The sequence below is a fragment of the Osmerus eperlanus genome, chromosome 17 (genome assembly GCF_963692335.1).
Source record: "Osmerus eperlanus chromosome 17, fOsmEpe2.1, whole genome shotgun sequence".
Taxonomy (NCBI): Eukaryota; Metazoa; Chordata; class Actinopteri; order Osmeriformes; family Osmeridae; genus Osmerus; species Osmerus eperlanus.
The window spans coordinates 9,271,475-9,293,731 of NC_085034.1; the positions used below are offsets into that span (position 1 = coordinate 9,271,475).

The following is a 22,257-nucleotide window of genomic DNA, read 5'->3' on the forward strand; positions in this document are numbered from 1 at the left end:
GACTTTCATAAAATCATATCTTTATTTCAGGCCAAAAGAGTGAGTTCCACTGCCTCTGATCAGTCAAATCACACCCTAAAAGTGATATTTAATGCACAAAAGCTCAAATATATGCAGAATATTATGCCCAAGTATAACAATAATGAGGATATTTTGTGAAACACAACTTGACATAATGTCATCCAGTCCAATACTGACTACATTCAAAACACTCATAAAGTGAGAAGTGCAGTTACTTAATTCATACAGATTTCAACAAGAGACTCTCAGTCCCTTCATTCGCCATGACATCATTTACCTGAGAACAAGACAAGGCCTTGTGCAGAAGAGATGTGAAAAGTCATCACTCCCGTCCAGAATAAGTCATAGACACCATGGAATGGCATTTGTGTGAACACCCCCCCACAAACACACACACACACCCCTCCCCTCACACACACCCGCCCCACTGCATGTCCACACAAAGGCACACTGTGGGCTTTCCCCAGTGCCTCTCAGAGTGATGGAGAACATACACTAACTGGTACCATACGCTAGCTGGTACAGCGCCCTGCTAACACATAGGAGGATAAGTCAACATGCTGCACAGGTGTGTGTGTTGTCTTTGTACATGATTACATATTATAAATATCAGTGTGTGTGAGCACGCATGTCTCCAGAGGGTGCTTCATTGTTCATTAATTCTGCAGGATGAGTCCCAGCAGCTGGGATACAAGGCGTCGGGCCGGCTGACTGATGGGGTAGTGGGAAGGCAGTTTCTCCTCCAAACAGGACACCTTCACGTAATACCTGTAGAAGAAGAACATGCTAAGACAAGTAGCACATTGAAAGGGGGCATTACCGCCTAGTGGCCAACATGGGGTATGACAGCACTGTTCATCAAGGGACGTTTTCTTATTCAGCGGAGCCGGGGTTAACACAACCAAGGCCGTAGCCATGGAGTCAACATTGGGGGGGTAAAATTGCTTTTTTAATGATAATTTCGGACAGCGTGCGTGGTTTCCTGTCGTAGCGTACACATTTATATTTTTATATCAATATATTGGGGGGGGGACATTTTGACCAGATATATTATGATTACGGCCTTGAACTCAACAGTTCATTGTCCAATTAAGAAATACGTGAAAGAAAACCACACAGCACAATATACTCAATCACGTCAGGTAACTGGTTTCCAGTCTCCATAAACAGTTGAAAAGCAAGCTTTAGCCAGGAGAGACATGTGGATGGATGGAGCGGGCTCCTCTCACCGGAACTCCTCCCGGTACTCTGTGCGAAGGTACAGGCCCAGTGGGGAGCTGTACTGGAGACAGGCCAGCAGAACCCTGCAGCGCTGGTACACCAGAGCAGCCTGGGCCGGGCTCAGAGGGGCCTGGGGGTCAGACAGAACCAGGACCACCTGCTGGGCCTGGAAGCCCATGAAGGACCTCTGGAGACGGACACAAAGGTCGACATTTAGTAAAGGCTTAGGGTACGGGACTTGATATTTTACTGTACAGTCATGACTGTTTGGCAGATTATAATAGTCTTCATGATAATAATACAAAAACTATTAAGGTCTGATTTCTTAGAGACGAGTTATTCACTATTGGATGTGACTGAGGGAAGGAGAGTGGATGTACCAAGGCTGGATGAGGCTGCAGAACCTTCAGGATCCATCCCACAGTGAGGAAATGCTCCAGACACCTCAACGTCCGGCTGGCCTGCAGCAACACACATCCACATCCTCCATCACGGGTGTCCATAGATTCATCTACCTAAAAAGGCATGTCTGTCTGTCTGTCTGTCTGTCTGTGTCTGTCTGTCTGTCTGTAGCTCGATAATCTAGAGAACCGAGCACTGTATAAAGTTGAAATTTGACGGGGGAATTGCTCAGGACCCAAGGATGTGCAGTGTCGAACATGTTTGGACGAGAGATTTGGGAGAAAAAATATATATCAGCCATGTTGAGCTACACTAAACTATGGAGCCATTGACCTCTCCAATATCCTTCTCTGTGGCAGGATACACTCCGAAACCCACTCTGTTTGCCACATCACTAAAGTATTTCATTGAAACACTAGCAATGGTGACGTATCATAAGACCAACTGGAGCTGATTAGGAGTGACTCCCAGCGTTGTGTGGTGTTCTTGGGGATGTTTGTGCTTGGGAGTGGAAGGGGTCAGGGTTTACCGCGGCGCTCTCTTCTTGACACAGCACCACCAGCTCAAACAGTAGAGAGCAGGCGGCATCCAGATACTCAGCTAACAGGCCCTGCAGCTGAGCAACACACCATGGTGGAATAAAAGGTTTACAGATATCACACGGGAACCATTACAAAAAGCACCCCTGCACACAAGCACGTGTTTCGATTGTGTGTCCGTATCCATCTTCCAACATACAGTACTTTCATACAGCACAACATTCTGTATACACATTCTTGTTCATTGAAAATATGAAAGCCATATATGAAACCATGCAAATATGGAGTGTGTACATTTCAGCATACGGCCCATTCAATGCCCACCCAGCCAATCCCTACCTTTGTGTGTGTGGGGGGGTCTTGCCTCAGGTCTGGGGGGCTGAGAGCTGGTTCCTGGGGTGGGAGCTGAGGCTCACACACCATTGCCAGCAGCAGCCTAGCAGGCAAAGCTCCCCTGCAGGGCAATACATACACACGTCAACTTGACACGTGACATTTCAGTGATAGAGGAGAAATAGGGAATGCGGACGAGAGAAAATGTACTCACTGTTTGGCTGTAAGCATGTTGAGGCGAGCTGGCTCGATCTCAGTTTCTCTGAACATCAAAGCCATGGTCTGGATGATGAGGGTGCACAGCCTGGGGAACAGGACCAACAAGCAGAAATGGGGCAAGGAGAAGGAGAAAGGGCTAGGTCGGTTTGTAAACACCAAAGAGCTTAATATGGGAAAGGATTGACTCACAACTCATGACTTAACCTTTCACCCAGCCACCAGCACAAATGTGTGTGTGTGTACGTGCGTGTGTGTGTGAGAGTGTGTGTGTGTGTGTCTACTAAGGATAGCCAACCAGTAATCTGGTTGTGTAAAAAAAAAAACAGCTTAAATCCATACAGAGCCCAGAGGATCCTGGTTTGTACAAAGGAAGATTCCAGAGGTTAGACCAGGTGACAGACTCACACCCACACGCACACATACTGTATACTCACAGCAGCTGATCGGCGGTGTGTCCTCCTCTACGGTTGGCATCAGGTGCCTGGCAGCTTCGAAGCGATTCTTCTAGCGTTCTGACCAGGAACGGACACAGGTCGCTGGACTACACACACACACACACAGCAAAAAAGCTAACACGCACATGTTGAAACACATTTCCAAGGCACACACACAGACTCACACACGCGTGCACACATGACGGTGTCTGACCCTCCAGAAGAGCTTGCGGAGGGTGGTGTTGCGGTGCGCCGCGGTGCACAGCTCCTGGAGCAGCAGGTACCGGCTCTCCAGACTGAGGCCTTCCTGGAGCAGCTCCCCACTCAGCTGACGGAACAGGTGAGCTGTACGCTCCCAGCTACACACACACACACATACATACACACATATATATGTAAATATATATATAACAACAACAAAATGACACGCCAAATCATTAAATGTCACTTTTTCAAAAAATGTCACGTTTTCTAAAAATGTCACGTTTTCTAAAAATGTCACGTTTTCAAAAAATGTCACGTTTTCTTTGTCTGAAAATGTGTGTGAATGTGAAAAATGTGTGCGTGAGTGTGTGTGTAAAAGTACCTAATGGTGGGCTGTATCTGTGGGGTGCTGTTAGCGGAGGCGCTACATCGTTTACTGTAGAGAGGGTCTAGTAGCAATGTTGATCTCTGAAAACAAAACACACACACGCTGCACATTAACAGACACACACACCATTATAGATGTCTTTAACAAACACACAAACAAACAGAAGAAAGACCGACCAACTGAGAACAAGACTGAGAACGCCGCGACCGGAGCAAAGAGAGAAAGGGAATAGGAGAGAGAAGAAGAGAGAATAGGAGAGAGAAGGAGAGAGATGAGGAGAGAGAAAGTGAGACGTACGACCCGCCCTCACTATGATGTAGCTGCTCCAGGAGCTCTGCAGGTGAAGGTAGATCCGCGAGGTGGGGGACACCGAATAGAGGTGCAGCTCGGCCTCCCTGCCTCCCTCCCCCTCCTCATTCCTCTCTCCCCCCGGCGCCCGCCCCTTCTTCATCAGACGGGCCAGCACCGAGCCCCTCCTCCTCCTCCTGGGAAGGGGCGCGGGCTCCGACCGGCCCGCCGGAGGGGGGGGTTCGGGGGACAGGGGCGAGTGAGGGGAGGGCAGGGAGAGGGCTGGGGAGGGGGGTTGGGGGAGGGGCCTGGGTGGGGCGACGTGGAGGCCCAGGGTTTGGGGGTCGGGGCAGGAGGCAGAGCGGTTGATCCTCAACATGGGGAGCCTCTCTTCCTCCTCCTCCTCAACCTCGTTGTTCCTGAGGAGAGAGACACAGACAACAGTAAGTTGCGTACATTAACACACACACACACACTTGCTACTTTTTTGTCCCACTCAAGGAAGTTATTCTCTGGAACTCCAGCAGAGGGCAGTGTGTGAGGGCAGATGGGAAGAAGGGATGGGAAAGGAGGGAGGAAGGAATGAGGTGGGGGGAAGTGGAAGGAGTTTACCTGGCAAAGACTGACAAACCTCTAATTCTGGGGTGGAACAAGAACGGTTTCGCTTTCTCTCTTTTCCCTCCCTTGCCCCTTTCTCCAAAGCTCAGGGAAAATGGAAGAGGGGGGATCTTTCCGTAGAGTGCTGATCTCCCATTAGCCTCAATGGAAAAAAGCTCTCAGACCGTTATGCCTGTGCCTTTGCCACATCTTGGCTACACTATATATTTGACTGCTGTCACACACACAGTTTGTGTACATAATGGTATTACTCAAGGGTCTCGTACTCCTCTCACTTCCCCTCATGTGTACCCTCTGGTGTGTGTGTGCAGTATGTGTTCCAGTCCATGCCTTGTCTGTCACACAACTTTTGTGTGCGTGTGTTAATGACCTCCCAGGAGAGATAAAGATACCCCAAGGCACATATAGACACACACACCCGTACACACAATCTTACTCAAACACACACCATTCTGAGGCATTTAATAGGTGTTTTATTACATTGAGGGGCTTCTGTACCCTAGCAACGGGCGAATGACGCCAACAGACCCCTCCCACTTCCTGTGGTATCTATGCACTTTGTGTCTGTGTATATTGGTTGCACAAGCTAGTTATATAGCACACACTTCCACACACACATACACTCAGAAGACTTTCTGTAGAGCTCAATGAATTCTGTGAAGTGGGATGTAATTGAGCATCTGTTTGGTTTGTGGTGTGTGATGAATGTATTTAAGAATGCATGGCCTGCATGTGTGGTCTGTTCAGAAGCAGCGAACATGAGATGAAACTCTCTCCTCTGGACAGCATTAAATTGTTATAAGCAACTTGAGCTGGAGAGTATCTAAGGTCAGCTAGCTGCGTAGTTGTTATCTCACCAGCCTCTTACAGTTTGCTAATGTTAGCTACTCTGAGCTAGCATCTCCCCTAATTTTGTGCCATGTTGTTAGCTGACTTTAGCTAAACTGCTAGCTAGCTAACAACTCAGTAGCCTGTTAGAACAGCAAATTAGCTTTAGCTACTCTGCTGGCTAGGTCCTTTCCTGAGTAACTTTTCATCAACACTTTGGTTTCTCCCTTCTTCTTTTCCATATCTCCCTCTACCCAGTCTCTCATCCACCCAGCTCTCTGTGCTTCTCGCTCTCTCCCTCCCTATCAACAGTATGTTCCCCTTCTCTCCTCTCCAAACATTCCCCTCTCATAGGAATCAAGAAAATATAGATGTGAAAGACACACACGTTTCCCTGTAAAAATAACGATTACAAACAAACCGTATTCCTTTTAAGATTGTAGACGAAAGGGAGGGTAAGTTAGGGAAAGGGAGGGAAAGAGAGCAAAGGTGCAACGGAGAATGTTTGTAGATACAAAGATGTATTTCTAACAGGGTTTTGAAAAGTAGCTTCCTGTTTTCGCCATAGCTACCATACATGCCTATGTCTATAGGGAGCTTATCTTAGCTCAGCTACTGCAACTACACTGCCTCAGTCCACCTCTTCATAAGACAATAGACAGCTACTTTCCCACTGTGTGCACTTTCTGTTCTAACAGAAAGTGCACACAGTGGGACAGTCTATTCAGTTTCTTAGCAACTGTTTCTGCATACCCAGACCTACACACAGAATAAACAGAACGGCGGACAGCCAAACAGCAGTGCTAACCAGTAATTGGCCTAAACATAGTTGTTGGTAGTCTTGCAGGGCTTAATCAGTTGCCTTAACCATAAACCATCGACAAGGACCTTATTAGCATCTAAAAATGCCTAGCTACTGTGCAACTAGGCGTCTCCCTTATAGACTTTCCCTTGAAGGTAGGTCATGTTTTACAGCTAAATGGATACATTCAACAGTAAGGGCTAAAAACCATACATCCCTATCCCTGTTGGAGCTATTGATTTAGTTTAGTTCCTTTGTCCGCCAAAAAACATAGAAGATGCTAACTGTCCCGTCAGATTACGCTTCTGCGTAGCCTAACACTAGCCTAGGAGCCGTGAGGAGGAAAGACGAAGGTCTTTTATTAGCCTATTTATCCAAGTATGTTGGCCAGGGGTGCCATCAGGGAGGATGGTGTGTGTGTGTGTTGACAATTTCTGTTGCATATAGGTTCAGTCTGCCAGGCAGAGATAAGAACTCAGCAAGACAGGTCTGACAAGCCAGTCATTAGAAGGGTGTACGGAGATGGTCGGGAATAGAGCAGGGTGTGTGCACGGGTGTGCATGGCGACGGTCTTTCACCTCCGCTGGATGGGGGGGAGCTCCCAGACGTCAGTCCCTGGGGGGGGTGCATGGGCCGACAGGACGACGCCTCCAACTCCTGGGGAGAGAGAGAGAGGGGGGGGGGAGAGAGAGAGAGTGTGAGAGAGAGAGACAGAAAGAGAGAGAGAGAGTGTGAGAGAGAGACAGAAAGAGAGAGAGATAGAGAGAGAGGGGGGAGAGAGAGATACAGAAAAAGAGAGAGAGAAGTTGATGACAGTGTGAACTCAATTTATTGGGAGGCTGTCGAGTGTCATTTAGATTCAAATGGGAGACACTCTACAGTGGGCGGTACACACCGTGACAAATGATGAAGTGGACCGAGAAAAAGGGGTAGGGGGGACAGAGAGAAAGAAGGAGGGAAGTCGCAATGGCACAACGGAGAAAGAGAAGAAAAATATGTGAGTGTGTGTATATACTCCTATAGGAGTAATGGAATGTAACACCCATTTATGATATGTGTCAGAGACGATTCCACTACCAGGTGATATAGAGTTAACTGTCTTCCGTTCCCACACATTAGAGACTCCTGCATGTGTGTGTGTGTGTGTGTGTGTGAGAGAGAGAGAGAGAGAGAGAGAGAGCATCACACACACACATGAACAAAGATACACAGGTAAGCTCCTAGCACGTGTAGAATTTATACCGATGCCACAGATGTCATCTCTGCTCACACTGGCATCGTTCCAGGGTTCATCGTCCAACTCACCTACAAAACAACCCATTTCCAATAGACAACCCTTTATCCAGCTCAACCACCCATTTGATGCCACCCGTAATGTGTGTGTCCAGTATTGTTTACACTGAGAGGAGGGAGACAGAAAGAATAGCAGGGATAAGAACGAGAAAGAAAACAAAGGATTTCAAGAAAGATCGGTTTCGAGTGTTGGTGATCTGCTGCCGGGCGAGAGAGCCAGTGAGGGGATGAGGAGGCGAGGGGATGAGGGGAGCAGGATGCTGACAGGATTACAGGGAGTTATGACACCCGAGTCTCCCAGGAGGTGATAAGCCGGTCACACCGGTAAACACCAAACAGACCCACTCACAGCAGATGCTTACAGACGCAACCAGCGTCTTTCTCTCTCGCGCACATACGCGCGCACACAGACAAATAACACCGTTTACAAGGTCATTTATGGTACAGGCTAAAGGTTTGTACCCTGGCAACCAACAGATCACACAGTAAAGGAAAAGAAAGGAGCGAACGTACGGGAGGCTAGGAAGTGGTTCCTACTCAGAGACGGAGACACAGCCAGAGAGTGCCTGTGAGTAGGTGGGGCGGGGCTGGGCTGGAATTCACCAGGCTCCTTTCCTCTCATCCACCCATGTCTCTTCCCACTATGCTTTTCGGTGGCGTAGACGACGCGTATGTGTTGCGAGCGCTCTCGGTCCCGCCCAGACAGGAAGTCAGGTAGATCGTTGACCTGGACAGGAAGTCAAATTGGGGCGGTTATTATGGTCATATAACTAAAACTATGGAATAGCACACACATACACAAGAGTGAGAGGGGGGAGGACCTTGTTTGAACTGACTACTCGGCCAGGACAGACACACACACAGACAAACAGGCAAGCAGACAGACTGATGGCAGACAGACAGAAAGGAAGTAGCACTGACACACTACCACTGCCTGGCTGGACATCAAGTCCCTGAGGAGGAGCCACACACACACAGGCGTAGTAGTACAGTGGTCCCTCTGGTCTCAGAGGACATAGAGGAGCACCACGAGCTCCAGCTGCAGTGGCTTCCTCTCTGATCCCACTGGCTCCCTTCACAGGAAACAGACGGCTCTCATTACTCACTGGCTGGCTGACTGGATAGTTTTCTGACTGACTGACTGGTTGGATTTCTGGCTAGTTGGTTGGTTGGCTTGATGTTTGACTGGCTGTCTGGTTGGCTGTTTGGCTTGTTGTTAGGTTGGCTGGCCGTCTGTCTGTCTGTCTGTCTGTCTGGTTGCTGGTTTGTCTGGTTGGCAGGCTAACAGGCTGACTGATGTTGGTGGAGGGGAGGAACTCATATGAAGCAAGGAATGAAGGTTCATATTCTGTCTGTTGGCGTGGAGTGAGTGTATGTGTGTGTGAGCTTGGGGTGGAGGATTACACAGTAGATGACACTGACTTTGTTTATAAAGGAAATCTGTGGCGTCCATTAGCCAAATGTAAAATGAAGGCTTAAAGAAGAAAGATTCAGAGATTCCAAAAGGATCTTAAACACCTGAAGCAGACGGGATGAGCTGCCACATGAGAGAAATAACAAAGACTCCAAAAGTACAGGTGACATAACCAGGTAAATCCTTGGATGCTAACAAAGTTAGCTGCTCCACCTCCACACATTCTGGTTTTTCAAATGGCCTTAATTCAGGATATTTACCTAACAGTGAGTCATTTTGCATAAGGTTTGTTATCTGGTACAGCGCTGATTAGTGTGTTATTTACAGTGTGTTTCAAAAGTTTGGAAACACCTAGCCTTTTATCATTTTTGAGAGACACATGCACAACTTTTTTCATTGTTTTTAATGCATGATTTCAATCTCTCAATCAATCACGAACTGTAACGCATTTAACCTACATGTCTATAATAAATTAGCATGTTGTCCAAATATTGCCTACGGTGACAGTTTCATTAAAATTAAGCTTTTTGTACCAATATCTGTACTTTTTGGTCAAAGTAAATCATCCTACCATTATATGACCTAGTTTGTTGCATATAAACAATAAGAATATGCATGTGTCTCTCAAAAACGAGAAAAGACTAGGTGTTTCCAAACTTTTGTTTCCATGAGGAGCCTTTTTGGGGGTTTTTAGATCAAGAAACCATTCAAGCATAGCAACTGCCCTCAATTGGGGACATTGGCACACATCTCTGCTGACTTCAAATGGCAAATCAGATGCTTTTAAGTTTGACCAAGATTGACCATATCTGGGCAAGGCACACTTCCACATGTAACCTTTGTCAAGAGAAGTCTTGTTACTTTCCTTTATTACTGAAATAATGTGACCAGAAAGATTACAGGAAACAAAGCAGCAATTTTAAGGTCTGTTCCGATATTCTGCAAATATTGAAGGAGAGGTCCTTCTACACTTCCTTCCTTCATTTGAAATCCTCTTTTTCAGGGAAAAGTCACAAGGACACGACTGGAAATCCCGACATGTGACAGTTTAAAGGCAGCCGTGTTTGTAGTTCAAGACGATAATGATCCGTCACCTGACCTTCGACCCCTGGTTCTTGATCCAGGGTGATCATCTCCAGTCTACTCTGTCATCCCACGTGGATCACCAAAGGAGATCACCTTAGATCACATTAAAGCATGCCCATCTGCACTTGCACACACATACAGGTGGGATTAGAGCCTCTGACCTCTGTCAACCTTCCAGGCTGTGTTTGACTTCCTCGACGAGCCTATATATAGGTCTGAATGCTAACGGCCCACGGTTGGAGAGAGTCGGGGGTCCTGGCTGGACAAATCAACAGGGAGACCAAGCTGCCAGGAGAAGCCTAGCATAAGCAGTTTATTTGGTTTTAAATAGACAGGATCAGCCGAATGTCCTCCCGCCTATTATTAGAGAGCTGGAAGCCAGACAGGCAGTCAGAAGCCGCGGATAAATCCGCTGGCCAGGCCAGGGCAAACAGGGCACAGGACAGCGCTACACCTGTCACTCCAACTGGTTCGTATAGGACTGTTTATGGATAAACGCAGTGTGGTGTGTAGTGTGTCTAGCGTCTGTGTGACGCATTACGGTTGCTTCAATCATTTCCCGCATAGTTGCAGTCATTCAAACTTACCAGCTCGATCTCCCTGATGTGGCTGAAGTTGACGGCTACCGTCAGGGTGCGCGGAGGGTACTCCGCCAGGTACACGCAGTCATCACTCAGAACCACATGCATAAACACCTTGTTGACGGTCTCGGAGATCACCACGCACGGCTCGTAAGCACGGATTCGCTCATACACCCCACGGTCAGTGTTCCTCTTGAGGAAAGAGTCCAGTTTACTGTTCCGCTTGCACAGCAGATTTCCCGCGCCTGTCCGGGCCATGGGCACGGGCATGAACGGAGCGCACCTGTCACTGTCATTAGAGGATCATGAGCCAGCTAGAGACACTTTCTTGAAGGTTACCAGTTACAACATCCGCGGTATAGAACCCTATGTTTGTCTGGCGGGAAAAGTAACGGGCATTAGGCTGCATCCATGCTTGGAGGTGTCTGTCGGCGGTGTGGACAGTGATAGATAACACCATCCTTCGCTCCCTTCAAGAGTTTGGCCTCATTGGCCAGGTATTAAGCTCGCCCCTGATTGGCTGACAGTCTTCACCTACGGTCTTACTTTCAATTATTTCGATGTCTCTCGCTGTCACGCATAGGTGCCATTACTGTAATGCAGTTCTTGGGCACTGTTGTCCTACAGCGGCATCCAGTGGTCAGAGATATTCAGACAAGAGAACATTATCTATCATTGCCTATATTACCTTGTAATGTACCCCAAAACATGTCAAACACATCAAGCCCATACAAAAACGACAATGACGATGGTGTTAAATGTTTAATGTTAGACTGAATTTGAATTTAAGAGAAACTTGCCAGCAGTAGGCCTACAATGAATTAAGGAGTTTAGCATTTAGAAAACGATATGTGCATGTCAAATGAAAAACCTTCAGTCCTAATACACCGTAACAGAGAAATTACAAATTACTCAGTCATAGCCTGACTTGATTTTTTTTCCCCCCGACCTTCCAAGCACAGACGGCCTGTCTAGCTTTCATCAAGTAAAACATGGGTCCAATATACACAGCAAAGTTGGGGCAGGAATACAAGAGTTTTAAGAGGAAACAGGCATTGACGTCTTTACTAAGTTGTCCATATTGGATTAAAAATAACGGTATTATCATGACAACGACTGGGGTGTACGACACAAAGCTCGGGACCAGGACTATCAGGACGTTCCAAACGGCGCGTCTCCGGAGGGGTGTGGCGTCTCCGCCTGTGTGTGCCGGACTCTGTCGCCATAGTGCTCGGATCACGCTCCTGAGACACGCCACCATGATGATGTAGAGACAGGAGATTGTGACAGTCAGCGGGATCATGAAGTTGTAGATGGGGCTGACGAACCCTTGAAGAGAAGAAGGTGTGGATCTACAGGTCAAGGTATGTCTTTTGTGATGAAGTCAACAAACACCTGGCTGGGAACACACACCTCAATTCCAAACACCTAAAGCCCTTGGCCATACCCCTCAGATGTATTTGCCGCTTCAGAACAACTCCCGTCGAAGCTCCACGGACTTCTTTGTAGACCTGAAAACATCTCAGACGTACCGTCTCGTCCGTTTAATAGACGCCATCATGGCTCTATACCATAAGTTCTCTTACCTACAATGAAAGCTCCAGCCATGGTGACAGCCCAGACCAGGGCACAGCAGGCCGCCCGGTTCTCCCATCTCCTCGCCCGGAGGTAGAGCACTGGCTGGGCCACTGCCAGGTAACGTTCCAGACACATGCATGTGAGAAACAGAGGGCAGCCCAACAGGTTGAACACGGAGAAGACTTCAGATGCATTAGCCAGTGTGTCTATCCCAGGTTTGGTGTGGTTCTGGGGCTGGGAGAAGTTACTGCCGGTATCAGTCTGGTCGGCGTCGTTATACGAGATATTATCGGTATATATGCACAGAGGTAGCATGAGTAGGTAGACGATGTCCATAATTGCCAGGTTCAGACCTAAAACCTTTCTTAGACAAAGCAAACGAAACATGCGTAATGGTAAAGCAAAAGCTATCCCGCATAACAAACCTGAAACCCACACAACATAAACAAATGTTTCAGCCGCAAGTAGTCATTCCGATGCACAGTTAACTTCGACATACAAATCATTCCGATTGTACATATTTAATGGCAAAATAGTTCACGCAATCATTCACATTCAGATTCTTTTGTCCGTTTTCTAGCTCCATATTCTCTCTCTACCACATCTACATGATACATGAAAGGAGAGATTACTTGTGTGCAATATTGTGGTACAGACCTTGGAGACAGTCAATGCCTTGCGTCCCTTCAATAGCAGCCACAGCAAAGCACCATTCCCGAACAGACCAGTGAAGACAATTACAATGTTTACGGCCATCCAGCCTACATTTGGCTCAGACCTGTAACAGTCCTCCATAATCTCTTTGAACGTTTTTCTAGGCCCTTCGCCCTCATCTTCGAACAAGTTCCCGGCACCCTGAGTGACATTAGGGAACATGGTGACTGATTCCTCTTTCCTATTTCTTCCTTTTCGAAACCCTCTTTTCTTAGGAGTGGATCGTTTTGTTGTTCGACAATATCGATATATCTATATAGATATACGTTTCACAGTATCGTTCCTTCTCACCACTCTATTTCTCCTCTCCTCTCTTAATCCTTATCAACCTTTCACTGACCCTGTCTTCCTCAATCGGATGCCTGTTCCCCACTGTCTCCCTCCTCTTCGAGGCTCAGGTTTGATCGTAACATTTTATCACGTGTTCCACTGCAACACACCCACTTGGATGGATATTGAACACAAGTATGAGTATGATTGGCAGCAACCAAATAAGCAGACACACACACACACCTGAAAATGAGAAGTGACAGGAACCAAATAAGCAGGTGTATGATTTTCCTTGTAAATGCAAATTGCAGCTCTCCAGTTTCATAGCCAGTGTTTTTAGGTGGACCCATCTCCAATTCCCCTGGGACCCCTTCTCTGGATATTTACCTGCCACTCGGGTAACTCATCCCCTAATCACTCATTTTACTGTCATGAGGGCAAAAATAATACATTAAAAACACCCCTGTCGTGGTTTTGACACTATAATGCTTGTATGGTCGTGTTTTTATCCACAGTGTTATTTGGGGAGCTCAGAAGTGATTATTCTGTTTGTTTTTGCGGGTGGTCTTTCGTTGGTTTTATTTTCAAGTGGAGCAACTCCAAGATTGCAGAAGGTTGCTCGTTTCCACCTTCAAATTTTCCCCTGTAGTCAAATTAGTCATGCTGGGTCCAACATGTTGAGAACATAAATGTAAACAAAGACCTTTAATGTAAATGTGATAAGTAAACTACACTCTAATAACAAAGGTTTCACTGAACAACAATCTCTTTAATCTGTTTTAGATGGTAAACATTTCTGTACAACAGACGTCAACTCCTTAATGTTTATAAAGTGCAGGTTTTTGTTAGGGTGACTAACTAGGAGAATCAGAGTCTCCTACAATAGCAGAAAAAAATACCCCGGGAAAGATATGGAGACCTACTTTACACAGCAGTAAAGGGACAATTCAAAGTTTCTTTTTAAGCGGTTAAACAAACTCAGGGGAAAATGATGATCATAAAACCTCGGAAACATGTCGAGATGAATACACGCCAAAAATGGTAATAGTCATATCATTTTATCCATTTGGACATTGTAAATTATCTTTGCTGGATTTTGGTCAAGTATGTTGGCTCATTGTCCTGCCATTATTAAAAATCTTTCCAACGACACTGCCTCAACATTGACCTCCTCCTCATTTAATAAACCGTCAAATCATGTCTCCTTCATGACCGTTCGACCAATCAGACTACCGGCAAGTGAGGTTGCAAGATAAAACCCCGGACACCACAATCACAAGTTCCAATATTTAGTTCGACCAACGGACAAAGAGAGGTTGATAGAAAGAAAACGTCACCGGAACGCAGGTTTGTAGAAACAGTAGAAAGGGAATCCTTGGTGAGAGGAAGAGGGTTTCAGAAAGAAAGTGCCAGAACGGACACTCTCTTTGTCCAGTCCATATTGTTTGTGTACATGTGCAGGAAAACACCATCACCCATCATCCTCTGGCTGCCAGATCACCAGCGGATCCAATCTCAGACCACCAATCAGACACAAACCTTGTACCCTACATAGTACTCAACAATAGCGTACGAAGAAATGCACTGTGTAGGGTGCCGGACATCTTCGCAGACTGCGCCAGAGATTCCACCCATGGTCACCAGAGGGAGACAGAGAGAGGGGAAGGAGGAACCAGGGTCCTTACTGCCACGGTCGCTGGGGGCTATTGGGGTTTGGGTTAAGGTTGGGGAAGGCCGTGGTGGAGTAGGGGGCCATGAGGTGGGGCTGGGACCCGGCGTTGGACGGGGAGGTCGAGGGGGGCATGTGGAGGTAGACGGGGGCGGCGGGGGCGGAGGGAGCTGTGGGGGTGGGCACCCTCTGGAGCACCATGTGGGGGTACATCTGGCTCTCGGAGCGATACAGTCCGGGTAGGGGGGTCTTCAGCAGGCTCTCCTGGCTCCTGGGTGGGGGGGGGGATGGCAAAGGAGAGAGAGAGAGTGCAGAAAAAGAGGCGGTGAGAAAGAGAGAGGGGGAGAACCGAAGACACGCTTAGCAAATACTAGCACACCGATACAACGTTACATAGTCAGCCAAGCCACGAGGCTGGAGTCTATCTGCTGTCTCATACGGCACCATAGCACCATACTGTTCATAAGGGTGTGACGTAGGACCGTTCGTGACAGTTACTGTCACGTTACAACTGAGGTAAACACATTTTTTTGTTCTGCAAAACCTATATGGAAAAGGTTCCTTTTTTTCTTTATGATTCCAGAAAGATCTATTTGCAGGTCCACATAAGGCTGTTGGGAATCCTAAAACATTCTCTTCTGGCTTTATGAGGACTGTGTTCAGACGGTTCGATGCAGCACTGCAACCACGCATCCGGGAGCTCCGTACCTTTGGTACCCGCGGTTCTCGTAGCCAGCCATGCCCCCCAGGTAGAGGGGGCTGTCAGGGGCCAAGCGAGAGTCCAGATGCTGAGACAGATGGAAGATCTTGGGAGGGGGGAAGGCGTCCCACTCCCCCTCCTCTCTCTCCAGCCAGCACTCACCCCGCCTGGAGCGCTTCTCTCTGCGCCTGGGACGTCATCATCATCATCATCATCGTCATCTTACCCCTTTCTATTTCAATATCTGTCATCTTTTTAGGAGGGTGTGTGTCTACTTGTGTGCGTCTGTGTGTGAGCCAGATGAGATGAGCGTCAGAATTATTTGGGTGTGTGTGTGTGCGTGTGTGTATGTGTGTTTATGTGTGTGTGTGTTTGAGTGTGTGCGTGTGTGTGAGTATGTGTGTGTGTGTGTGTGTGTGTGTGTGTGTGAGTGAGTGTGAGTATGTGTGTGTGTGTGTGTGTGTGTGAGTGAGTGTGTGTGAGTATGTGTGTGTGTGTGTGTGTGTGTGTGAGCGAGCGAGTGTGTGTGTAGCCTACCTTCCCCTGCTGTCTCTCCTGCTCCTGTCCCGGCCACTGCGTTCCTGCAGGCAGCAGATGATGAAGGACAGCGACATGGCGAGGATGACGATGCCACTGACCACCGAGGCCAGGACGGCCACGCGCAGCCCGCGGTCCTCCGGTCTGGGGATGGCTGGGGGGCAGGTCAATGAGGACAGGTCAATGACGGAGGGGTTGGGGGGGGGGGGGGGAGGAGGTCAATGGAAGAATGAGCAGAAGTGGTTCAAACTGGATACATTTTTATGCATTCGTTGTATGAAGATATATTTATTAAGGCAATCACTAACGTACTAATCTCACATGGTTTCACTTCGTAACTTTCACGGATTGTCTATAAGATTGGGGACACAACTTCAGAGCAGAGCCAAGGCATAAGCAAACTAAGCGGCTGCTTAGGGCCCCCGTGGCCACCAGAGGGCCCCCAAGAGCACATTAAATTACAGCTTAATTAAAAAATTATATATATTATGTTAATGGTCATTACACAAATTCAGAGTAAGTGTGTCCCACAGCAGGCACTTGTGCAATGCAATGTTAACACACCGTGGCAAACAATAGAAATGATTTAAAAGGGATTAACATCATTAACTGGAATCAGATGGAGCGGTATATTCTTGCGTTTTTTCGTCGTTTGTGCTCACCCTCACAGACTGGAAGGTAGTTGCTCCACTGCGGTTTACCCGCTCGTACATAGCACGAGATCTTATCGCTGCCCACCAGCTGGTATCCCTCGCGGCACCAAAAGGCGAGCACTGTGCCAACCGAAACGCCGTTGCCGCTCTCGACGTAAAACGAACCCCGGCGCGGTGGAAGCACCGATACACACGCCAGGCCTGGGAAAGAGAGAGAAAGTGGCGAGTTACGAGTTGAGAAAGACAGGAGGATCGTTTTGGAATATGTATCCTCTTAACAATTTTGTGAATGTATTGACCAACATGCTACACTTCATTGGGATGGGGGGGGGGGGGGGTCCTTGGGAGCCAAGCTGACACGGCATGGAGGCTTAAAAGTACAGTTAGTTTTGCAGGCACTTAGTTGCAATTCCTTGTCACTTTCATGTCCTTAATTCCTGTGCTGTAGCCTACTTGGCTATTTATGGTTTTACAATGTAAGGGTCATCCAGCAATGGTATTTTTGTTGCGTGTGTGTGTTTGTGGGAGTTAATGTCATGATCGCTCTAAGGCCCTTAGAGCATGCAAGCTGCTCATCGTGATTACAAATGACAGATGGGGGGATTTCTGCAGTGGTTCAGAGAGAGAGAGAGAGAGTGTGAGTGTGTGTGTGTGTGTGTGTGAGAGAAAGATAAATAGAGAGGGAGCCTCATCTCTCTCTCTCTCTCTCTCTCTCTCTCTCTCTCTCTCTCTCTCTCTCTCTCTCTCTCTCTCTCTCTCTCTCTCTCTCTCTCTCTCTCTCACACACACACACACACACACACACAGTAGGATATGGGCACATGCAAACACACACGTGCACCGCCATGTGGTACAAAAAAAAATGCGCACATGTGGCCGTGCTCATAGTTTTGCTTTCGGAACGTATAAATCGACGTTCTCACTGTTTGTTGTCCCCAGTGAGACCTTATCCCTGGACCCCACCCTGCATGGCGCTGCTGCGTCTCCCTCCTGTGTCGGCCCCACACGCACTCCCGAGCGCAGCGAAACACAAACGCGTGCGTGTTCTTCTGGGGGCTTTTTGCATGTCGTGCGCGTCTGTTTGTGTGTGTGTGCGCGCGCGTGCCCATGTCCAGCTTACAGAGCTGAGTCATCAGCATCGAGTTTAATCAGGAATGCGGCCCCTAAGCTCTCTGCTCGCCCCCCTCCAACCACCCTCACAACGCACACACACACACATGCACACGCACAGCTATTCCCATAGCCGTACAGGCATCTAAGCGTCTTCAAATAACGCTATTTCTATTCAGTGTTCTTTGAGATCAGACTTCACAACAGGAACAGAACACAGCATCTTAATACATGGAGAACCTCACTCTTCCTGGATTGCAGAGTGAGGTCCATTGTTGATCTTTCTGTGTGGTTGACTTTGGCTGTTTAGCTAGAGCTCAGGCCTGTCTCGTTCCGATGGGGCTTAGCTGCGGGCTGCCATTCAGAGCGCTAAGCTGCCCCGGCAATCCTACGGGCTGCCAATGCACCTCGAAGCCACCAACCTGGCAACCCGACTCCTTGACACAACAACCGTCTCTTTCTTTCTTTTCTCTCATCCCCTTTTCACTCTCTCTTTCTTCCCCTCCCTCTGGGTGCTGTCTGTGAGGCGCTCGGAATAGTTTTCTGATTAAATAAAGATTAGGCCCTTCATTAAACATTCATGTGGGCGTGCACACACACACACACACACATACAAACACACATGACTCTCCACATGCCGCTGGCCAGGACTGAGCCCACAGTATGGTCCGACAACGACCCCTGACCCCTCACACCTCCAGCCCTCTACCATTACCTCCTTCTCTCCATTACTCTATCCATCCAACAGGGCTATCTCTCGCCAGCCCTCAACAGTGAGCTAAACTCGTGTCATCTATCTTACAAGCTTCTACTTTTTGTCGTTTGAATGAAAGTCATCTTATTTGAAGATGACAGCCTTGAACACATCGACGGCTTGTTTACAATCTGCAAGTAATTCTCTTCCTGGTCTGTTGGGCGTCATTCTCTCATCTCTCTGCTTCATTCCCTCTCTCCATCGGAGCTGGTGACCGCGTCTAATCCTGCGGTCCCTCGCTGCCGCTCTCTGACCTCACTAATGACCTAATCCCTTTGAACGCTCTTCTCAGTGCCGTGTGGGCCTACGTATGTGTACGGGCGCGTGCGCACGTGCGTGTGTTTCCCGCGAGTGCCGGAGAGCGTCCTTTGCGATGCGCATGTGCGTACGTGGATGATTCCTCTTAACTGTGCATCGGTGATCCATGGGCTGTTTGCCATCCTGAGGCCTCCTGACTGGTTATCGCTGGAGCTTTGAGAGGACAGAGGGCGAGAGGTGAAGGTAAACACCGACGTCTTTGAAGCTAACAGAGCTAAACGACCGCGCTGGTTCCCTGCCAAGGACGAAGGGATCGACAGAGGTGAGGGAGGGAGAATGACTCTATTGTTAGCGCGGCGGAAGCGAGATCGGGAGTGGCGACGTTTCGCGGTCAGGTAACACTCTCTCGCTGATCCGAAATCTCTAGGACGCGGTCTAGAACGGGATAGAGTAGGTCGAGATTTGGTTTGGGGGCGTGGAAGATCTTCAGTGTCTCCTCCTGAGCTCGAGAAGAGTGTGGACACCTCTCACGGATTTCCAAACCCTTTGACCTTGGCTGTCAAGGGGCACATCACCGCGTTCCCTTTGCGATCCATCAATGGCACTGGAAACAGAACTTAACAGAGTTGGAGAAGAACAACACAAGCAAAGAATTGCGAAATGCCGGTCCTCTAGAGACCCCCTCTTTCCCTGTCCTTGTGTCAGTGTCGCTCCAGATCGCCAAGACCTCACATTCTGCTCTGTCATCACGAGAGAATCATAGTCGACTGGTGGTTACAGTAACTCTAGTTGATCAAGAACACGACCCGGATCAATTCTGGGCTGCTGGACAAAAGGAGAACTGGCAGCCAATGAGGAGCCAGAGGTTTGAAACTGCATGCCGTACATACAGGAGGGCTGTGTCTCCTGGGTCTTTAGTGAGATGCTGCAGATGCTGCCATGAAGGAAGCACATGAAACAAAGAGGACATGGGGAGATAGTACTGCAGTGGCTGGTGGACATGCACTGGAGAGGATGAAACCATCTCAGACCAAAACCAAACCTAGAGGACGCCATACACATCCTCTAAAGAAAGCTAGATCTGGCTTTGGCCTTCCACAATTTCATGGATGGCTTCATAGATGGCTCTTGCGTGTCTTAAAAGGCACTATGTACATTTCAGTCATTATTATTATTATTGTTGCTATTATTTTTAGAAAAAAGACCCAAACATCTAATGCAATTCCTATACTTCACATTCACTCCTACTGCTCCGCGTTTGTGACCTTGCTAATGTGATGGAACACACAACCAAACAAGGCTACTAAAAACCTGTCACCGCCCTCGACATGCTAACGACTTTATCAGTTTCCTCTCGAGCAAAGTGTACTGAGAAGGGAATGGTAAAAGTGTCTGAAGCATATTTGTCCGAGTATATTTAGAAGGGAACACTGTCCGGAAAGTTCTGGTGTGTGCTGAAAAGGGAACAGTATATACCCTGGAAGTGTTTGGCCCAAGCCTGGAGTGTACCGGGAAAGGAACAGCCTATGTCCTGGAACTGGGGTTTGACTGGGAAGGGTCCAGATGACCTGGAACGGTACGGTGTGTTTTACTGAGCTGAGGGTTTCATCTGCGAGGGAGAGCCGAGAGTCTGAAGTATTTATTCCCACTGCCAGGGAGAGCACTGCCACTGTTATGAAACCAACAGGGCACTTGTTAAACCTTTAAGGAGATTTGTAGCCTTTCTCTGGTGTGCGATTTGTCAATTTTCGGTGTGGAAGGGGTGGGGTGGGGGTGGGGGGCTGAAGGGGGGGGGGTGGCGGGCGGCACGTGAGGTTTATACAGAACATTGTCATCTGCTGTGTTTATGCACGTGAGAGTAGGGGCTTAGTGTGTGTGTGTGTGTGTGTGTGTGCGTGCGCTCCACTGCTTGCTTCATGCAGATTCATGCAGACACCGGCACGATGCTCTCTCAATGATCTCTCTCCAGAGTGCGCTGTAGACTGCATGGGCTATCTTTAACCGGGACACAACGGCCGCCACATGCATCCACTTTGACCGCAAACAGCAAAACAAGCGAGGAACAAACCACTCTAAAAAACTTGAGGACAACGACAACACTGCCAGCAGACGAGATCCGTAGCAACACTGCCTGACACGCAAGCTAGAACGCACAGATGACCGAGCTAAACACGCCACGAGACGTTACACACGACCCACACGCCAAACGTGTCAACAGAGGAACGGTCGATCGCGGTGTGAATGCAAGGGAGGGGGGGGGGGGGACCGACCTGTGTAGTTGCTGGTGCTGGAGTCCGTCTGTGTCGTGATGTCCGTCTCTGCCCTGGTCTGGTTCTCCGGACCCTGCGTCGCCACTTCCGTCTGTGTCTCCGTGGCGTTCCTCCAGTCCTTGGCTGTGGGAATCGGGGCGGTCCTGGGGGGACGCTGGGGGCTGAGTGAGGTCCCCCCAGCCAGAGCCAGCGAACAGGCCAGGGGCCACAGCAGGACCCGGAATGGGGCCCCCAGCCTCAGGGTCCTCACGCTCCCAGACATGGGTGTAGGCGTTAAGAGTAGAAAGGGAGAGAGGAGTCCTTGAGATTACGTTTTTCCGGAGCCTTCTTTACTCCTCCATGACCCGGCCCCCGGGGTCCTCTTTGGCCCCTCTCACCGTCCCAGCTCTCAGGGAAGCTCAGGGGTCAGATAGTAGACAGTGAGGCACTGTGTTTCTCTCTCTCTTGTCCTCGGTTCTCTTTCTGTGTCCTCCCCTTCTCTCTCTCTCGCTGGTTCTTTTCACTCCCTCAGGGCGAGAGCGCTGTGCAACGTTGTTCGTGTCACTGCCGAGCCGCGTGCGCGTCTGTGCGGGAGAGTGTGTGCGTTCGAGAGGGTGTGTGTGTGGATCGCAACCCCCCCCCTCTTTCAAATCTGCTTGTCCCTGTACTCGCTGTTCAGTCCCCTCGCCCTCCGTCACTGCAGCCTTGTTCCCGTTTTCTCTCTCTCCCTTGATTCTTTGCTTCCTCTGTCTTGCCCTCTTCTCCCTCCTCTCTCTCTCTCTCTCTCTCTCTCTCTCTCTCTCTCTCTCTCTCTCTCTCTCTCTCTCTTCCCTTCTCTCTTCCTCTCACTCCCCCCCGCCTCTCCCTCTCGCGGTCTCTCCCTCCGTTTCTCTCCCTCTCCTGTTCTCTCTGTGATCCCAGCCGAGGGCTGAGGTAGCTCTTGCGTAACGTAACCCTGCTCTCAGAGCTGCACTGTAACTCATGCGGTCTTAAATCCTGATATTCCTGGTCGCTGCTCTCTCTCTCTCTCTTTCCTTCCCTCTTTCCCTCCCTCTCTCCCTCTGTCTTTCTCTCCCTTTCTCTTCCTCTCTCTT

General features: G+C 48.7%; 2 protein-coding genes across 3 annotated transcripts; both read right to left on the reverse strand.

Moving 5' to 3' along the window:
• Positions 1 to 57: 57 nt before the first annotated feature.
• Positions 58 to 11,133, reverse strand: c17h12orf56 (chromosome 17 C12orf56 homolog). 2 transcript variants are annotated; one of them, XM_062483465.1, is made up of 13 exons: positions 10,678 to 11,133; positions 8,128 to 8,317; positions 6,876 to 6,954; positions 4,072 to 4,468; positions 3,756 to 3,841; positions 3,384 to 3,528; positions 3,170 to 3,276; positions 2,731 to 2,820; positions 2,523 to 2,637; positions 2,174 to 2,260; positions 1,623 to 1,703; positions 1,251 to 1,429; positions 58 to 789 (listed from the first exon to the last, which is right to left on the reverse strand). In XM_062483465.1, exons 1-13 carry the CDS (start codon positions 10,939 to 10,941, stop codon positions 678 to 680), a joined length of 1,932 nt encoding a protein of 643 aa, XP_062339449.1. In that variant the 5' UTR covers positions 10,942 to 11,133; the 3' UTR covers positions 58 to 677. The 2 variants fall into 2 exon arrangements, with proteins under 2 accessions (XP_062339449.1, XP_062339448.1); XM_062483464.1 differs by having other exon boundaries at positions 1,623 to 1,757.
• A 2,891-nt stretch (positions 11,134 to 14,024) lies between these two features.
• Positions 14,025 to 21,761, reverse strand: zgc:162331 (uncharacterized protein LOC793007 homolog). Its single transcript, XM_062483555.1, has 5 exons — positions 21,185 to 21,761; positions 16,802 to 16,993; positions 16,140 to 16,293; positions 15,611 to 15,790; positions 14,025 to 15,173 (listed from the first exon to the last, which is right to left on the reverse strand). The coding sequence occupies exons 1-5, from the start codon at positions 21,444 to 21,446 to the stop codon at positions 14,915 to 14,917; spliced, it is 1,047 nt and encodes a 348-aa protein (XP_062339539.1). The 5' UTR covers positions 21,447 to 21,761; the 3' UTR covers positions 14,025 to 14,914.
• Positions 21,762 to 22,257: the final 496 nt, after the last annotated feature.